This window comes from Pygoscelis adeliae, unplaced genomic scaffold (genome assembly GCF_000699105.1).
Source record: "Pygoscelis adeliae isolate BGI_AS28 unplaced genomic scaffold, ASM69910v1 Scaffold216, whole genome shotgun sequence".
NCBI classification, from domain to species: Eukaryota; Metazoa; Chordata; class Aves; order Sphenisciformes; family Spheniscidae; genus Pygoscelis; species Pygoscelis adeliae.
This window is the reverse complement of record NW_008825073.1, coordinates 711,092-731,797: the sequence shown is the minus strand read 5'-3', so window position 1 is coordinate 731,797 and position 20,706 is coordinate 711,092. Positions and strand designations below refer to the sequence as shown.

At 35.6% G+C, this 20,706-nt stretch overlaps 1 protein-coding gene across 1 annotated transcript in view; it reads left to right on the top strand.

Annotated features, from left to right (window-relative positions):
- The window catches only part of PCDH11X (protocadherin 11 X-linked), a 93,020-nt gene that overhangs the window by 66,999 nt on the left and 5,315 nt on the right, over window positions 1-20,706 (top strand). The window contains exon 3 of the mRNA XM_009326627.1: window positions 16,445-18,931. Within this exon, the coding sequence (XP_009324902.1) occupies window positions 16,445-18,931 (2,487 nt within the window). The remainder of the gene's footprint in view (window positions 1-16,444; window positions 18,932-20,706) is intronic.

Sequence of the window (20,706 nt, the reverse complement as noted above, 5' to 3'; positions counted from 1 at the left end):
AGTCACCATCCCTGGAAGTATTTAAAAGGCGGGTAGATGAGGCGCTTAGGGACATGGTTTAGTGGGCATGGTGTTGTTGGGTTGATGGTTGGACTCGATGATCTTGGAGGTCTCTTCCAACCTTTAATGATTCTATGATTCTATGGTGGTCTTTTTTTTTTTTTTTTTTGAGCTACCAAATACAGCTAGCGGGACAAACACTGATCTTGCATCCGTCCAACGAGTGGTCTATAAACCTGTTCTTGACTCTGTGATAAGAAACCTGATTTCTTTGTGTCTCTCTTTCCTGTGCTGTTGAAAATTCATCTGTCCTACTTGCTTTGCATAAATCAGGGCCCCCCAAAATACTTAGGGATCAAATATGGCCTCCAGGCTTCCGACTGTTATCTTTCCACAAATCTGATAGGTGAGAACAGTGCTAACAAACTACCTCTTCTGGGAACTTTTTCTCATATGCAGTAGAAGAAAAAATTGTGGCTTAGATTTTATATATATATATACACTTAGTAATTTTATATATGGGACATCTTTTATTCTGGCAGGTTGCTAACAGTGCACTTAAGACAAACCATACTTCACCCATAATCTTTACTACTGTCTCAAAATCTACAATATTTTAAAGACTTCATATTTTGTATGTCACAAAGGAAAGAGGTAGGAGCCTTTTCAAAATACCCTGAGTTTACCGCCGTTGTGCTAGTACATTATTTTTATATATTCAGTGTCAGTATCTATGAATATAGATGTTTGTCTTTGGCCCCTATTTTATCTTTAAAGAATGACCTGACATAGGGTTCCAAATTTCAGACTATTTATTTATTAATTATGTTAGTGAAACTGACTTCAGTTTTCTGCTTGATATAGTGGTCATCACCAATGTATCCAACAGGATTTTAAATTTTTTTGCTAATTTTCTTAGTTAAAAAGTTTGTCATTAAACTTGTTTATTACTAAATAAGAACCTTATTACTAAAGGCAGCAAGAGCTATCACCATCCAAGCATGAAACGTTTGAAGACCATTATTTTTTTGACCAAATAAAAAATAATTATTGCAAGTTCTAGAAGAAAAGTAACTAATAGTATTCTGTGTTGAGTATGAATATGGAATGTGGAATGTAATGCGTGGAATGTAATGTGTGGAATGTAAAAGTTCTTTGGATCTGTAGTATTTCTAGTTTCAGAATAATTTTGTGAGGATTATTTTTTTTCTGCTTCTTTTAGTTATTGTAAAGGATGCAGCAATACAAATTTTACTTGTATTTTGGATGTCTATCATGAGAAACCTTGAACTGGGTTTCCAGCAGACTGCATGCAAATCCTAAAATTATTACAATTATTATTATTAAAAATTCCAAGTTATTCATGAATAGTGAATATATACATATACCTGTGAGACGATAAAAAAAAAATACTACTATTTTCAAAATGTTCAGTAAAGAAAAGAAAAAATAAAGGTGAATGATAATATTCACAAAGCTTTCAGATTTTTCTTTTCTCCAAGTCACTTTTCTATGACCTCTGTTTTTGGGAGGGATGAAGATTTCCAATTTTTAAGATATGTTTTGAAAATAGTAGAGATAGTTTTTCCTGGTTTTAGTTGTCATAAAATACACAAAATATTAAAGAAGCTTTTACAATAATAATGTGTTCTTGATTTTAATTTTGCTTTTAGCTTTCCAATATTGGATGATAGTGATAGAGATTTAAATAATCCTAGCTATTTTTCCCCCAAATACACTCTATGTAATATTTTTCTTCCTTTCAAGAGGAATTACAGGGAGGAGAAAAAGGTAAGTCCAGAAATTATATTCTTTTAGCTATCAAAGAATATATTTAAATTGAGTGTCAACCATGGATCATGGCACTTGACTGCATTAGTATGGTTATTTTTATTCCTGAAAGAAAGGTTTATTATGAAGTAATTTATATTCCCTAGCCCAGAAATATAATTGGTCTGAACACTGAAGTCCCGTAGAGCTTTTGAAGCTGGGACATGTAGCAAAAAGAGCATTTCAGACAATTTTAAAGAAACAAAAAGAAACATTGGTAAAGGGAATGAATTCTGAGTCATCAGCTGTCAGTATTGAAATACATTTTTCTCATATTGTACTATAATTGCTGGCTCTATTAATGTGATGTGTATTATTGCTTTGGTTATTGCTGATGTTCCAAAGTCAAATAATTGTATTTTTTTCTCTTTGCTTTATCAAGCAAATTGACATTTTCTGTTTTTTTGTCTGGTTCCCCCCCCCCCTTTTGAGTCAGGATGTTCCTCTGTGCTTTTCAGAATGGGATATTATGGCGTTTTTACTTCGAGATTACTTTTTCCTCTTCATTTTAACTCCAGTCATATAATTTTCATCCTCATTTCCATTAGGGACTTTTCAAAGCTATGTGTTGTAGCACATTTAAAGGTATAAACAAAGTAGTAGCTTCTGTTTTGTTCCTTGTCCTGTTTCCCATGTAACCTCAAAAATAGTATTCTGGCAGTTATATATTAGGATTTTCCATTGGTGAATTGACCTTTGTATGGAAAGCCAACACAAAGTGTGAATACCATAATTTGAAAGTCAGTCTTACAAATAGACCATAAAAGATTGATCGAACTTTTCTGCTTTCCATCAGTGTTGCACACCTTTTATTGTTTCACGTAAATGAAATATTCATCCAAGATGAATATCCAAGATACTTGCTATGCTTGTAAAATATCAGAACATGAATCAGTTCCTTGAAGTTTATGGATTACCTAGTTCTCTATAAGACTTTACATTAATTTTATGGTTTTTTAACTTCTGAAGTAGTCCAGTAGTTGTCTCTTACTCATAAAAAATTGTCATTTGAATAATTTAAACCTTCAACTACCAGCATCATCCAGAGTTCTTGGCAATTAAGTTAAATGCCTAACTGGATGTTTGACAAAGTTAAAACAAACAAAAAAATTGTTAGTGTGTGTTTTAGGATCTGTTTCTGATGGTTTTATTTTTTTGTTATTCAGATTTTGAAGTGTATTGTGTTAAGACTTTAAGACCTTTGCTGTACACCTTCGCATCTGAATCTTAGCTGGACTTCTGTCTTTTCAGTCTTTCCTTGTCTCTGTTTTCAAAGTCTTAAATAGTTATTTCTGCCAGTGCAGTGGTTTCTGCTAAGTACTAACCAATGACAGCAATAGACATCATGGGCAGCAATAGAATCTGTTTTGTTTCTGTGGTGGTTTTTGCTTTCAAGGTTGCTTGTGAGGGTGGGGTCCTAGAAGGCAAAAGTGTGTGCATTTCGGTCATAATGAAGGGAAAAATAAATGTAAAAAATTGTTCAGAGTCTGAATAAAAAAATAAAGGACACAAAAACCATTCCAATGGTCTTTTTTCTAGTACTGTGGTATATATGGATGGCAGGATGATTATTTACAATGTTTATGACTCCTATAAAAGATCAGTTTTGTCATCATTCTTTCTATTAACTTTTGGAGAGAATAAATGAGCAATCTGAATAAAAGTTTTTTGTTTCTTAGAGCAGTGCTGTATGAGAAATAGTGATGTCTTCTTTCAAACTGCCTAGGCAGCTTTCTAAAAGGGTACAATTGACTTGAAATCCTGTTCTCATTTTGTCATGGTATCTAAACCAGCATTATTTGTGCTTTCATGTTGTTTTCTGTAACGTATATTCTGTATGCTGATGATGTGATCTTTGAGGGTCACTGGACTGTGAAATTTGGCTCATTGTGGTTTTGCTTCTGGTCTGCAGAATAGTTGTGAATGAGTCACTTCTGCTTTCTGTGCCTCAGTTTCCTTATAGCTAAGTGATGTGAATGATACTGACTTGATCTGAGAATGGCCTTGCTGGATGAAAGTGAGTTTCATCTGATCTTGTATCCTGTCACTAACACTTGATATCAGATACTTAGGAGAGATTGTAAGAACAGCACAAGCATATTTTCCCAAGCTATTCCTGAGCTTCCACAAGTTGGAGGCTCACAGATTTCTTGTCCAGAAGTGGTGGTTCGGATATTCTTATCTGGATTTTTTTCATATGTGCAGTTTCTCCAGTTGGGTTTTGAACCTGTTTTGTAAAAATTGTAAATTGTAAAATTTGGGCGTTCGGAATATGGTCAAATTTTTAGAAGCTACATCATGCGATGAGCACTTACTTTAGCTTCTGTTTACATCAGTCCACTGGTGACATTCTTATACTATGAAAACAGCCCTGTCTTTGAAATGTGTTTTGGATACAATGACGAAGGAGTTAAACTTTATTACTTTACTTAAAAATGTATATAGTTTTTCATAGGCTAATGCAGGAGATCAGAAACTGTGCAAATACATTTTTCACAAATAAGCATGCCCATTGTATTAGATAAAGTAGAAATAAAATTAATGTGATTCATATTTGGAACGTATATGTGCTTGAGCTAAGATGAGAAGTAAAGGGCAGAGATATAAGCAGAATTTATTTTGCTACCCAGTTGCAGAAAACTATGTACTACTCAAGGAATAAGGTTTTCTAAGTTTTCCTATGTTAAGGAACTAGAAGAACAGTCAAGGCTCTTTAAGAAGTGAATTTATCTTTGTGGAATTAAAACCTGAGGGTTTTAGAAGCTTCCATATTAATGATTAACTTTAAAATTATTTGATGTATGAACGTATAATTCAGTGTTCCATTTGGTTGAAAATCTCACTCCCAGGCTTGAAAACTTTCACAATAAGTAATATGTGTGTGTGTGTGTAGAAATCGTATCTAACCATTCATAGGGCTAGAAGAAACGGTAAAGCCACCAGTCCCCTCATTGCTGTTGTAATGTTCAGATAATATTAGAAGAGTTCTTATAAACAGGAGTTCAGTCTTTCAGAAACTATTTTGAATATTGGTTTGAAGTTCAGCTACATATTTGTCACAGCATAGCGTATGCTGCAGGCTACTGAGTTTCATGGGCAAGGTAACAAAGAAAATTTCTTTTTGTTACTCATTGCCTCTAACAAAGACCTGACTAATTTAAGTTATACACAGTGGATTCCCCCCCCCCATATTCTTTGTTTTTTCTTTGTATACTAGTGGGTAGAACAAGTTTATCCATCAGAAAAGGTTTTAAGGTAGTAACTTATATTGTGATGATCAGGAATTTCTGACATGGTTTGCATATGAAATATTCAGTATCACTATAAGTCAAAAGATACAAGCTCATGCTATAGTGCTGTGTGCTACCTGGCTCTGAAATCACTGAAAACTAAAGAGATATGTTAATATGCGTATTACTGTGGAATGATTGGTTGGCTTTTCCTGCTGCGCAGCTGTTGGAACTAATCAGATTGTGCCTAAGAGCATAATAAGGAAAAACTTTAATAATGCTTAGCCCTCTTGGAAGCTCTGTCATTTCAGCTGTCATACTCACTTTCACTAATTTAGTCTAGGTTTGCTGTTTTGTTAAAAGCCATAATGCTGAATTTCAAAACAGATTTCATTCAATTTTACATTTTACAATGGATTCTTATACATATATTCACAGTAGGCCTCTTCTTGCGGTAACAGAAAAGTTAATCGAGGGTGGAAGTAGAGTTTTGACGCTGTAGGTAGAATGCATAACAAATTTAGCAGCTAGTTTTGTAGTGTCCACTTAGGATTTTGAGATAGTGCTCTAACTTGTGAATCCATGTAACAACTGAAAACTGTTTTGTTGTAGTGAGCAGTCCTGCAGATTTCTATGAACAAATTGACTCAATGCTTTCTTGGAGAGCATTTGTTTTGTCTTATTTCAGTATCTGTGAACTTGATGTCTAATGACAGATGTAGTAGTTGGTAGAATGTCCCAGGCATGTTTTAAAAATGGTAATGTGCCTAACAAAAATTTTGAATTTAAACCCAACTGTTCATTTAACTCACTGCTTCATAAGCATAAGAAATTGAATTCTTGTTTGTAGCTTAATACCTTAATATGCAAGAATCCCAACAATACATTAAACCCTTTAAAATAAAGAAATAGAAATTAAGTAAGTGTAAAAATCAAGGTATAGGCTAAGTCTGTGTGTCTAAGTTAAAAATTGTTTAAGGAGTGTTTAAGTTAAATTATTTGAGGTGTGTTTCATTTTCCATGCTGATGATCAGTTTCTCAGTTGGTGGACATAAGTTAACATGTTTTTGCTGGATTTTAGGTTGATATATTTTAATAGTTTTGGTTTGGTAGATTCAGTTGTTTACATCAAGTTTTTAGAATACAAAGGCTAAACTTCTCATTGAATAATTCAGAGCATGTTATCATCCCCAGAGGGTGCTTTCTTAAAACCATTTTCCAAATTCTAACCTGTATGTGGCTGAGAGATGCTGTCTTTGTTAGCAAGTGTCTCAAAGCAAGATTAATTCTATGGGCATTGTGATGGTTCTTTAACCTCAGGTTGTTATCATAGTGGAGTAGTTATGAAGAATCTAGGGAAAGTTCTCAGTTCCTGTCTGCCACACGGACACCTTGGTGGTTGAAATCATGTTGGTTGCCCAAAAGCTGTTGATATTTTCCACTAAGGAAGAAGCCGCAGGTCCAGTTTCTATGTGCGTATTATGAAGTTTTATTGTACGGCAAACAGTATGCATGGTTATTTGGAAACATCTGTTTTAGGACAGTGATTGAATTAACCTCAGGAAAGAACTTTGAGTGGACCCAGACCTGGGAAAGCTTGCTTTTTCTCTGACTTGGATTACAGGAGTTGTTACTGGGCAGAAATGGCTTCAACTATCTTTGCTTAATTTGCTTTTTCTGGAATAGTACCGTTTGTGTGAGGTCAGTTATATGGCTAAATAACACTTCAGCTATTTTGTTTAGTCTGGTGTTAGCTTTCCTGTGGAGATACATGCTGTCACTCACTTTACTACTAAGATTAACCACTCTATGCGATTTTTCCCATGAATTGTGGGAGAGCTCGTCTCAGCCTCAGAGCATAGATAGTTCACAATTTATTGAACGATACACGTTACCTGGTGAGACTAATCTAGATCTTTGCAACAGGAGATGGATATTGTATTTACCTTCTGAAGCTGGTGTTCTTCATGCTTAAATGTTGCCTTATTGTGTTCTGTGGTTCTATGGTTCTTTTCATTTTTTTTTCTGTTGGAGGAAAAACCCCTCCCTATTAGCCAAAATTCATAGTGTATATTCAAGACTGAACTGCTACTAGAGAATATAAACAGTGAACAAAAACTGAGCAGAAAAGCTGGAATGGAATGATAAGTGTTTGGTGTTTCCCCTGTAAACATGCCATTCTAATATTCTTAATTTTATTTTCTTTTTTGCAAATCAATTCTATCAATTTCATCACTGATTTTAACTCTGAGAAATAGCACAAGTGTATTCAGTTGGAGTAAAATTGGAATTTTATTTTTGTTTTTAGAAAGGAATATATTCTTGAGCATAACTACTTATAAAAGTATCTATCAAATATGCTTTTAAGATTTTTTGATCCCAAACAACTCACAGGGAAGCTGTTTTTAGGAATATAACTTGTTAACTAGAAAGTCATGGCAGTTTATATACTAGAAATTTCAATACACACAGGTAGCACGAGAGTTCTTTTCAAAATCGACTTTCAGAGTCAAGTTACTGTCTTGCAGTAAGGAAAGGTTTCATCGTTTTTATGTTGCTTTTGTTCTGCTGATTCAGATAAATAGGAGTCAGTAACACTGGAGGAGGAAGAAGACAAGATGTCTTCCTGATAAATCCAGCACCAGAAAATACACTTTTAGTTTATGCCCTACATTCCCTGATCAACGTGGTTAAAACACTTCTCTTTAATTCAGTCTCTCTGGATCTATTTTTAGTACTTACTGTCACTCTATACGTCTTCTCAGCAGCAGTCTCTGATTTATGACTCTGAAATTGCAGTATTATTTATTATCTTCCAATATGTAGTGAAGCGGCATTTTGCACTTACATACGTCGCGTACTTTTACAGTATAATATGGTGGTTCCACTGTTATTTTCTCAGAATAATACAAAAAGGATAAGTTTTCATTATTTGGAAAAGCATAGCTTCATTTCTTTCAAAAGCAAAAATGATCCTGTGGTAGTTAAATGTCCCACACAAACTTTCTCTTGAGTTTTACAAAACCCTGCAAAGAGTGGAGGTCTTGAGAAAGGCTTGCTATCATGTTCATTTCAGCAGTATTTGCGACAGGCCTACAATTCCTAAAGCCTGTTTGTGAAAGCTGGGGGAAGTCTATTGAAAATGAAAGAAGTGAATGCTATTATATTATGTTTTTTTCTCATTCTGTTACATTTTTGCCCACGTGAATTGTTTTCTGCACTAAGGGTGTGTATTTTGTAATGTCAAAATTCATAAAGCAGGGATACACGCACATTAAAGTATGGTCTCTGCATGTGAAAGAATGTCCTTGTGATGTAAATCCAGAGAACATGTTATCCTATTTATTTATTTTCTTTGTGCTTCTGGATGCTAGGATTCCTGAAGAGAAGGGAGTGTGTGTGTGAGATGCTGGTGCCATTCAGATGAAAGTTTTGTCAACATTTTTTCCTTGAAAGTGTAAACATAAAGGGAAGATACAGTGGTTTTGTTCACAGCTGAACTAGTTTCAAAGGGCCTCAGATCAAATAAGATAGTCTTGCTAAATAACTTCTTGGAAAAACTACAGCATCAGAGATTAGGATATGGGTTTGTCTTAATGAAGATGCCATGTATTTAAAGAAATCATGCACCTTAGCTGAAATTTTGTCTGTGTGTGTGAGAGGGAATGAGGTAATAACAACACATTATTTTAATGAACGTTGGTTTTGTAAATATTTGTACTCCTCTTTAACAAAGGGCAAAAGTTTTGTCTGTTTTATTTTTTGTTTTTCTGTTTGTCATGAGCCAAATCCATATGCGTCTGTCACCCCCAGTTCCCACTGGAGTTACTGGAAACTGAAGATACTGGACAGTCTCTGCTTTAGGGTAAAGGAATTTTCAGAAATGTCTCAGTTGTTTCTGTTTTCTTGTATAGAAGTGGCTGTCAGTTTTAATCGCCTTCTGCCTGAAAGCACTGATCTGGTTATAGAGCAGGTAGTGAATAGGAGGGCATTACAGGTTCACACTGCTCCAACGCCCAGTCAGCATTCATCTGAGAGCTCTAAAATGTGCGATTAGGAGCCTAAGATACCTTGTTTGGCTGTCGAAGCAAAACGAGGTTGTGATTTAGGAGCTGTTCTGAACAGCAATACAGAACTGTTAGCTGTTACCTCCAAAAGCACAGTGATGCATTAGAGAATTACATCACTAAAACATGTACTCATTTATTTCTCTTTTTTAGAGATACTCGGTTCTGTTCCTGTTGCTGTTCTCCACTAGGCGATTGAGCAAATATGTAATTGTCACACATATATAATGCAAATATAAAAATACACTTATTGAATATATTGTTGCCTAATATAAATCCTAATTTTTTTTCTTCATTATATGTCTGTAGTCTGACTACAAAGACAGAGAACATACTGAAGGACAAGTCAGGTATCTGGAGCTTTATCTAGCTGTGGAAACATGGGAATTCGGAGCAAAGCTCAAACATATTTAATGCCTTAATCTGCACACCTTCAGGTGTGTTGAAAATGTAGTTTCCTGTTCAATAGGATGTCTGTGAATATTTCTGAACAACTATAATGGAGGACATTAAGAGGGGAGGTTACTTTCCTAATTGCCTTACCTGCAGCTATTGACCTTTCTTCTTTTGAGAAGTGTGTCTCTAAATGAAAGAACTTTTGTTTAATGTTTAAAATTCTAAAGTTTAGTTTCTAAAGTTAAGTTCTAAAGTTTAGTTTCTAAAGTTTAAAGTTCTAAAGTTTAGTTTCAAACGTGATTGGTAATTCAGAAGTGGCTGACTCTTTCAGACGAGCTACAAACCTTGGACAACTGATAAAATGTCTCTGTACTTCAATTTCCCATCTTTAGATAGTGGTACAACTATTTATATAGCAGGAGTATTGTGAAGATAAATTCCTTAAAGTTTTGTGGCGCAGCTGCATATTTTGCTGAAATATGTAATTGTATGTCTACAGTACATTGTGCAAGACTATTCAAGTGACAGCCCAGTTCCTGCTGCCACTTTTTTGTAAGCAATTATCTTGGTAATTTTATATCATGTTAAATGAGTAATGTGGATACAGCATTGCTCCTACCCTACTTTGTAGAGGTATGTGAAGTGAATTTTTATTAAAAGAAAAGTTTCGGGGTTTTGTTTTGGGTTGGGGGTTTTGTTTTGGTTTTTTTTTAATTGTAATCCATGGTTCAAAAGAGAAGTTAGATTTCATTTAAAAAAAAAAAAAAGTTGAAACAGCATTTCACAGACCAAAGATGTAATATGGGAAGAGAGTTACTCTTGAAACCTGGTGTGGTCTTGAAAATGTTAAGTGTGTGTATTGCTACTTTCCAGATCTCCATGTTCTCTCCCTTGTAAAGCTTGTAGATTAAAAATATTAACACATTTTAGGTATGGAGTTTCAGGCTTGCTTTAAGTGTAGACTGGAGAAATCAGGGCAGCAAAAAAGTAAATATATTAAAACTGTAGTATTCACTGTCTCTAATTGTTTCTCCTTAATGGAGGTGAACATGATCTAATAAACACGTTCTGAGAATTGGATGCCAAGAATTGAGGAAGATTCAAAAATCTTCTGTCTTAGAAAAAGTTATCTGTCTACCTTATATCTATCTATCTTAGAAAATAAAGCTGACAATGTTCAGAATATGACAAGATTGAAAGGAACTCTTTATAGAAAGGAACAAATCATCCGAAAGGATTAAGGAGGCTCAAGCGATGTAATTATTAGAACTGTTTCAGTCTTTTTATAGTAACATTAAATTCAGATTTCCGAGGAAGTAATTTTGTGTTTAGGTATACCTCCTAGCCTTTTTTTCTTCTTCAGAAAATCAGTATTAAATGCATTGATTGTCTGCTTCTTCATTCCATATTATACTTTTCACTGTTCCTTTCCAGCATGAAATGGTTCATTATTATCCATATGTTCTATTGATCCCATCTACAGCATTTTGCTTTCTGTCTGCTTCATAGGATGAGTAAGGTTTTGTGTGTGGTTGTATATACGGAGAGGAATTCTTTGGCAGTGCTTTACATTTATAGAAGCTCTTTTATAATTGGAGGTGGAAAAATAGCAAGTTATGATATACATATTGCTAATAAATGATGTCCTTAACTTTTATGTAGGGATGGAGCTAATCAGGGTTCTGAATGCACAAAATTCACTTTAGGTTCGTGCATGATTGGAAGCTTCCAAGTCCTACTTTTACTGTGGATTTGAACCTGTAAGTTCAGTTTATTCAGAGCTAAGCTTTGGCTTGCTTCAAAGGAAACCATGTGAAACTGTGTGTGATACTGACAGAAAACCATAAAATGAACAAAACTCATAGGAATCTCAGCCTACAGGTGAAAAGTCTAGTTGTTTTGACAAAGAGCTACATCTGCTGAGTTTTACATTATAAAAATTTCTTACCTTTGTAATTTTATTTTCTCCTTTGAGGTATTGTCACTCAGTTCATAAGGTAACCGTCGGTATTAATAACACATATTTCAAGTAACTTTGGGTTGTAAGCTGTGCGATGTGATGAGGGTAGTGACTGTACAGTCTTTAAACAGGACAGCTATCCAACAATTTAGTCTTCTAGAATGCATGAACACATGAATTGCACACTGTGTAAGTAATAGCAGACAAGGGACCTTTATTAGAGCTGCAACTCTTACGAAATTATAGATCTGAGTGTACTCATATGCACCTATTATAGGAACTTACATCCATTATTGCCTATCAAGTAGAATATTTTGTGTTTAAGGTTTTAGCTTGGCTTTGAGAATTCACATTTTCACATCCAAAGTATCACCTTTGAAAGAAAAATGCAAGTGTAATTTTCAGCTTTTATTAAAAATGCTGTCCACTGTATAAATGTTGTCCACTTTTCTGCATTAGGAATTGAAATTGTGCTACTATATTCTTTTCTTTGCTAATATAACACTACAGTTATAGAGTAGTTCCATATGTCTTGACAAAAACAGACAAGGGTACAGTTTCTGGGACCTATTTTGTAATTTTGCAGGAGACCTGCAAAGGTTTTGTGTGTTGCTATATCTGAAATAACTAGCAGTTAGCAACATGCATTATTTTCTGGACTTTCTGAAAATATTTTAGGGTCCTTTGGACACAAGACTGCGTTTCAGGCAAAGGTTTTATTCTTAAGTAATTTCTTCAATGCATTACTGAATTACTTTCTAATGGGAAGCTGATCTTTTTATCCTTTTTTTCTTCCTTTTTAATTTTTTTCTATTTTTAACATTTTGTTCATTTTATTTCCCAGTATTGTTGTATTTGGCCTGCTAGAATGTAGTCACTGCTTATTTTAGATTTCAGGCAGAGTAAGATTTTTAGAAATACTAAAACTAGCTGATTTTAGGAGGATTGTTGACATGTAATAAATAAGTGTGCACTTCTAGCTTGTTGCAATGTTCATTGAAGTAAGTTACTGTAGAACATTAGTGAAAGTCTGTTATATGCATGTTGTCTAGCCCTTGACTTTTGTTTAAGATTCAGTTGACCTAAAGACATACATCCTATAATGTGTTTGTCATTTACAGTGCATGAAGGTAAGTATTGATAATAAGTATAGGGTGAAGTTGTAGACACAAAACAATGAACTGTCTTTGCTTGTATGTCTTTCTCTAAAGCTTCAGAATACTCTTCTTGAATGAAGATTGAGGACAGTGTTGATCTATTCTTTGTCAGTTAACTATGTATAGTTATTATATACAATTATATAATTTGTAATGTTTTAAGAAATAATCACTAATAGACTGTCTTAATTTCAGAGTCCTTTGTATCACAAGCAGTTGGTTTTATATGGTTATTTAGCACAATATTCTTTCCCTTCCCTATTTCTTTGAGAAATTACTATGTTCTATCAACTTACTGGTCTGCAAGTGTAAGTTCATAAGATGTTTTGAACAAAACAGACCGTGCCACTGTTATGAGCTGGTCTTTTTTCCCATTCCTCTCAAGAATGAAGCCCACATTACAATTTGAACATTCATTACAATGTCCAGGTAGTCAATACCCCATGGATTTTACAAAACACTGTGGTGAGATACTGTGATACTGCAATATGTATGTCTAGAGGCAAATTATGTGTAGGCGTTAGGTGCACTTTGTCACATGCAGTCCTGTCCATAATACTAGAAGCTCTTCTGGCTTATCACATTAAGTGTCCATGTGTCATTGATTATGTATTTATTAATCTACCTAAATGTTACAGTTTTTAAAAAACTCTCTAATTTTTTATTTACATGACAGCCCAAAACAGCTCCGAAAAGGACATTTGGATCCATTACAAACGATCAGGTAAATATACGAGTAGGGAGTGTTCAACAAGAATACCAGTTTCATTATTTCAGAGACTACTGTGTGCATGAATCCACTGAAAAGGATGTTATGAAAATTGAATAAGGTAACAGATTTGCTTATTGCCCTGATAAAGAATCCTGTGATCAGGGCCAGAGCCTCTTAAGGCTAATCCTGGCTCTGAGATGGGCATAACCTTGTTTTGCCTCAAATAGTTAGGTTACATTGCTTTAACTGTCTTTTTAGATTAAAAAAGTCAACCTTTTTTTTTCTCACTCCCATCCTTCTGTAGTGCTGGAGATCATAATGTAGCAGATTATTTTTACCAGTCAGACTTTTTAATGGCGAAAGGTACTATATAAATGTTAATTATCTATTATGCTTTTCCTATGGACTCATACCCTTCCTAGTGTGAACGAAACCTTCAGATCACTGTGATAATGTGGTGACTGCGGTACAGTTCAGTCCAAATAACAGTCTGACCCCAATGGAAATTTTCACTTCCCTGAGGTTTTAATGATGATAGACCCATTTACTTTGTCATCAAGAGTTTAATCCTGAAGGTTTTTCTTCATGTTTCTCTCAGGATTTTTAACTCTCAATTTCTTTGCTCATAAAGGAGAGAATTAGGTATTTACAATCTTAAAAATATGTTTCTTGAATGTTTCATCATTTTTTGGAGTGTTTAGAATGAGAGAACTGTCCGTTCTTAGAAAATGCATTTGTTAAAATGCAGCATAATGTCACACCTAACTTTATCCCTTAAAGAATGTGAAATAGGCTTGCTTGGATTAGGAGAAAGTATAATTTTCTGTGACTTTTTTTTTTTCTTTTTGGTGGTTTAAAAAGATGTATAAACCTGTGTTGAATAGCAAGAAATACTCTTGGATACTATTTTTCCATGGAAAATTACTCAAATGTTTAATAATTAACTTGGAAGAGATCTTTGCATTCTTTTCTGTTTCTCTAGTAGTTTACTGCTAAGTGATGGGGAACTGAAGCTCTATATTTTATATCAAACTCGTATGCTATGTTGAAAAATATCTTTTTCATACTTGATAGTTAAAGAAAAGCAGAAATGGGTATGCATATGTATAGCTGCACATATTCAAAGTCTATATGAAGTGTTTGTTGTAGTTGTGGTATCTAATGACAGAATAATCAGTGCCCATCTGTCAACTTGTGTACAAATAAAGAAGTAAAAGATAGCTGACAGGTTTTTTTTTCCTCTAGCTTCTGTTACTTTTTTTCCTGGAAATTATGTTAAAGCATAGAATATATAATTCATCATTTCTCAGTAGTTATGAAATTTATTGCAAATAACTGCTAGCCAGATTGAAGATGAAGAGGAAACTCACACTCCGCCTTCATGAAGAGATAGCAGAGAATTACCATTCTAAAATTTAACCTAATTGGTTCAAAATGTATATCTTGATTTAGAAACAAGTTGCAAGGCTTATATTTTCATACGCCTTCTGCTAAAGAAGCCAAAGCTGTATTTGTTTTATTGTTTCAAAATGTGTTCCAGTTCACTTTAGACTGTCCCTAGTTGCAACTTCATGTTGTCACAAATACCGTGCAAGTGGCACAGTAATTTTTTGAAATATGGATGAATAGTTCTTTTCCATGAAATAAATGATTACTTATGTAGGGTCAAATTCTGGCTTTGAGAAAACAAATCAGTGAAAGAGTACAGCCTTACACGGAATCAGACCTGTAAATGCATTCACTTAATGGTGCGTAGCCAAACACAGTGAATGCAAGTCTTCTACAAGCAATGAGAAATAAGGAACCTTGCACACTGGGAACATTTTCTTTCTCTTTGGTCTGAAGTGTCTCAAATCAGTTTAGAACACACATAGAACACACATGGGTAAAGGTGCACAATAAACAGAGAAAGAACCAGGCTGGATGCAGTTGTTCATTATTACAAGTATGAAACATAAAAAGAAAATCCTAATTAGTCAGCATCTTTATCGATGCCTTCTTTTTCTGGTCATCCTATACATTCAGCTTTAGTGCTCTGCCTTCCAGCTCTGCCCTTATGGAAGATATGGCTGGAAAGTTGCCTTTACATAATTTCTTCCTCTGAAGGGTGAGAGATGTGAGAAGAGAAAAGAGGATAATTGTGACATTGTTAATCCCTGCTTGTCTGAAGAGACAGCAGAAGAGCGAATCTACTTCTAGATTCCAATCTTTATTTTAGCAGACTACTTTGTCAACACTAGTGTTTTAAAAGATGCTGTGTTTGTGCAATATATGTAGCATTTCTTCGCAGTTCCAGGGGTGTTAGGTGTTCAACAAATCCTATGAAAAAAATTTATTATTTTCAAATTGATCTCATAGTTCGCTGATATGTTTTGAAATGAAAATAGATCTTCTTTTCTCACTGGGATTGTAATTTTCACTACAGATATAAAATATATAATGATGAAGAAAGGAATAGTTTTAATGAGTTTTAAAATACTTTTCTAATAAATTGTTTTGACTTAGTTTTGTCTGTACCATCTAACGTCTGCATTATGTAGTAAGCCCCTTTTCAATGATGGAGTTGGTTTTTTATGCTAATGGTTTCAGATCATGCCTAGCGTTGCTCCACGAACAGAGAAACAGTCCCTTTATCTTGTTTTCCATGAAATTGAATATTGGTTTAGGTCCTCCAGTGTATGCATACTGTCTTGCCTTTGGATTGTGGCTGAACTTTGGCTTCATTCTTCTTTTCCACACTCACTCATACAATAGAGAAATCAAATTACATCTGTCCAGGAATTTAATAACTTTTCTGCAGAAATAGAGAAACTGTTAAAAAAACAAACCGAAACACACCACCACCTCAAAAAAAAGCCCCCTGTTTTTCTAAAGTATCCGTTTCTTCCTATGTTTGCTCTGAAGCTTTCTTAAGGCCCCCGAGCTTAAAGCAAAATCTGATCTTGCAAAATAAAGGTAAATATATAAATGTATATTCCTGTATACAGTATATATAAAAATATATATTCATTGACAATTTCAGAACATTAATGAGATGTTTCTCTATTTAAATATACTGACATGCTAAAGTATGTTCTTTCTCTGTCTTGTAGGGTCAAAATGTATTTGGTCTTGATATAATTGAGACACCTGAGGGAGATAAGTGGCCTCAACTGATTGTCCAACAGATCCTGGATAGGGAGCAGAAGGACACCTATGTGATGAAAATTAAAGTTGAAGATGGTGGAAGCCCTCCAAGATCTAGCACTGCCATCCTGCAAGTCACAGTGACTGATGTGAATGATAATCGGCCAGTCTTCAAAGAGAATGACGTTGAAGTTAGTGTTCCAGAAAATGCTCCAGTGGGTGCCTCTGTTTCTCAGCTCCATGCCACTGATGCAGACCTGGGCTCAAATGCACAAATCCACTTCTATTTCAGCAATCAGATCTCCAGTTTGGCCAAAAGGCTGTTTGCCATTGATAACACCACCGGCCTCATCACTATAAGAGAACCACTAGACAGGGAGGAATCTCCTGTACACAAATTAACTGTTTTGGCAAGTGATGGCAGTTCAACTCCATCAAGAGCAACAGTGACTGTTAATGTCACAGATATTAATGACAATGTCCCATCAATAGACACAAGATACATCATCAATCCAGTGAACGGGACAGTGCTTTTGTCTGAGAAGGCTCCCCTTAATACAAAAATTGCATTGATAACAGTAATGGACAAGGATGCTGATCTGAATGGAAAAGTTACTTGTTTTACAGATCATGATGTCCCTTTTAGGCTAAAGCCAGTGTTTGATAATCAGTTTCTCTTGGAGACAGCCACATTTCTAGATTATGAAGCCACACGGGAATATGCCATTAAAATAGTGGCTTCAGATTCAGGGAAACCTCCCTTAAACCAGTCTGCAATGCTCCTGATCAAAATTAAAGATGAAAATGACAATGCCCCAGTTTTTACACAGCCTATCATAGGTCTCTCCATCCCTGAAAACAATGCTCCTGGTACTCAGCTAACCAAGATAAGTGCTACAGATGCTGACAGTGGACGCAATGCTGAGATCAGCTATATCCTGGGTTCTGATGCACCCCCTATTTTCAACCTTGACCGCCGTACAGGCATTCTGACAGCAGTGAGAAAGCTGGACAGAGAAAAGCAAGACAGGTACTCCTTCACTGTGCTGGCTAAGGATAATGGGATGCCACCCTTGCAGACCAATGCTACTGTGACAGTGTCCGTCCTGGACCAGAATGATAACAGCCCTGCTTTCACACATAATGAATATAACTTCTATGTGCCAGAAAACTTACCCATGTATGGCACAGTGGGGCTTATCACAGTTACAGATGCTGACTCTGGAGAGAATGCTGCGGTCACTCTCTCTATATTAAATGGTAGAGATAATTTCATTATAGATCCACTTACTGGTGTAATAAGACCTAACATTACCTTTGATAGGGAACAGCAGGGGTCATATACTTTCCAGGTGAAAGCTGTGGATGGAGGAAGACTGCAGCGTTCCTCAACTGCCAAAGTGACCATCAATGTTGTTGATGTAAATGACAACAGGCCTGTTTTTGTTATTCCTTCATCTAATTATTCGTATGAGTTGGTTCCAACATCAACCAGTCCTGGGTCTGTAGTTACTAAAGTCTTTGCAGTTGATAATGACACAGGAATGAATGCAGAGCTCCGCTATAGCATCATAGGTGGGAACTCAAGGGGCTTGTTTACAATTGACCAATTAACAGGCAATATTACTTTGAAAGAGAAGGTAATTACATCAGATCATGGCTTGCACAGACTGGTGATAAAAGTCAATGACCTAGGACAGCCGGAGTCTCTTTATACTGTAGCTCTTGTGCATTTGTTTGTGAATGAGACAGTCACCAACAGTTCCTACGTACAAGAGCTAGTGCGCAGGAATATGGAAACTCCAGTTGGCCAGAATGTTGGGGATGGTGAGATAACCCCACAAACCAATGATTATGTCAAGATCATCATTGCCATTATTGCAGGCACTATGACAGTTATTCTGGTAATTTTTGTTACTGCTTTAGTACGGTGCCGCCAGACGCCTAGGCACAAGGTTGTTCAAAAAAACAAGCAGAGTGGTGAATGGGTTTCCCCAAACCAAGAGAATAGGCAGATCAAGAAAAAGAAGAAGAAGAAGAAGCGTTCTCCAAAAAGTCTCCTCCTCAACTTTGTGACTATTGAAGAATCTAAGCCTGATGATCCTGGCCACGAGCACATAAATGGCACTTTAGACATTCCTGTAGAGCTAGAAGAACAGACTATGGGAAAATATAACTGGGCCACCACACCAACCACATTTAAGCCTGATAGCCCAGATTTAGCAAAGCACTACAAGTCTGCTTCTCCGCAGCCTACCTTTCAAATTAAACCTGAGACTCCTGTACCCCCCAAGAAGCACCATGTCATTCAGGAACTGCCTCTAGATAACACCTTTGTGGTGGGCTGTGACTCACTTTCCAAGTGCTCATCAAGCAGCTCAGACCCTTACAGTGTTTCCGAATGCAGCTGTCAAGGAGGCTTCAAGACCCCGGGCCCCATACACACCAGACAGGTAATGGAAATTTTAAGGTGCTTGCTTTCTCCTTCCCTTCTTACTTTGCCATTACTATAACTCCAGCTCTAAGCACTGCAAAATAACTTTCTCTGCAAGGATTAAAAGTTTGAAAGGTCATGTTTGATCGAGGCATTGAAAACTAAACAATTTAAGATTCATCAGTGTTAAGGGAGAAAATTAGAAGAAAATGACTGTTGGCTGTAAGGAAATTGAGCAGTGAATTGTTACATTGGTGGGTATTCCTGACTGCAGATGGCAGTATGGCACTTCTTGCATTACTGCAGCACCTAGTGCAGCTCTGTAAGGCAGAGAGGGGTTATGGTACTGTCCTCTGTAGTATTGTATGCTCAAGAATTGAAGAGATCTAGGCCAGGTGGAAAGCAATAAAGCTTTACGGGATCTGATAAGTGGTTCTTAATATTAATGGAGTCTGGAATTGCAGCCTTCGTTTGGGCATAGCTTTACTTCAAGGTCTCTCAAAAGCAGGCAAGGATTTTCCTCTGAGAATTTCAGTGCTTTTTTCAGACTAGGAACATACTGGACTACTTAAATCTGGTGGAATGACACAGTCAACAGGCAAAGCTAGGGGAAAATTAGAAGCATCAGTATAATTGCTCTCAGTTATTTGCTGCTGTGCCTGATAAAACAGATATTAGCTTCTCAGAAATTCAGTACAGCAAAGGAAATGTCTAAAGAATCCTCAGCTTAAAATTAAAAATAAAATGAGAACCAAAGTACCTTTTACTCTTCAAGACCCTACAGAATGGCTTTAAGTCACTGGAAATTGAATCTAATGTCTATTCATATTCTGGAAAGTTTCATTAGTTATAAAGCTTTGTTGTTTGCCTGTTTACTTCTCTTTCTTCACAAATATGACAAAGTTTTAAGTGAAAATAGTTTTCTAGTTAAGCTTTATTTAGTCAAGGAATTAATCATTAAAGAAACAAATGTTTCAGGAGAGTTTATTATATTATTGATAATGTGTTTTAATACTATTGTTCGGGAACAAATCCTCAGCATGACTGTCTGATAGACTTTTTGCTCCAGCTGAGGTTTTGAATTATTTTCTGTGGGCTTTGTTTTATTACCACTATAGTGATAACAAAGTGTGCCTAAAAAAAGCTCATCATTCAAAGCAGTCATCATATTTTTGAAAATTGCAGGATGGGTTCTTTATTTTATTGTATTTCATTCCCCTTACCAACACAAATCTGTGTGGTAGTCCATATCACTACGCTTTCTAAAACTTTCATCTTTTTCTGAGATGCATTAACAGAAAAATTGAAGAAAAAAAAAAATCTTATTTCTAAGACACGACAGCAATGAAAAATGTATCGCTTTTCGAGATTTGAGTATTTTCTATTAAAGGTATTTGAATGTGTTAATTTAAATTACACATTAGAAAAGCTTCTTGCTAATTTGTTCATCTGTTTGAACTCTGATAACTCTGAGGAGGGTGGTGCTGTTTTCAGCATCTCTGTAGGTCTGATCTAAGTGATTTTTCAATTGCGTTCTGGTATAGTTCCTCTGAGCCAAAAAGGTTCTTCCATTGTCTGCTCGAATACACTGTGTCATGCAGTAATGCTGCTGACAAAGAAAGCAAGCTGGTGACTCTCTAGGTTTTTACTAACATAGTTCTTCCATCAGAAGGGGCTTTTAAAGTAGAATGGAAAGCAGTTCTCTTCTTTAGAAGTTGGTTGGGGAAAAGAGCATTTTCTTTTATCTGTACCTTAAAGGTCAATGACAGGGGCTTCCTATCTGGAAGAGCAGAA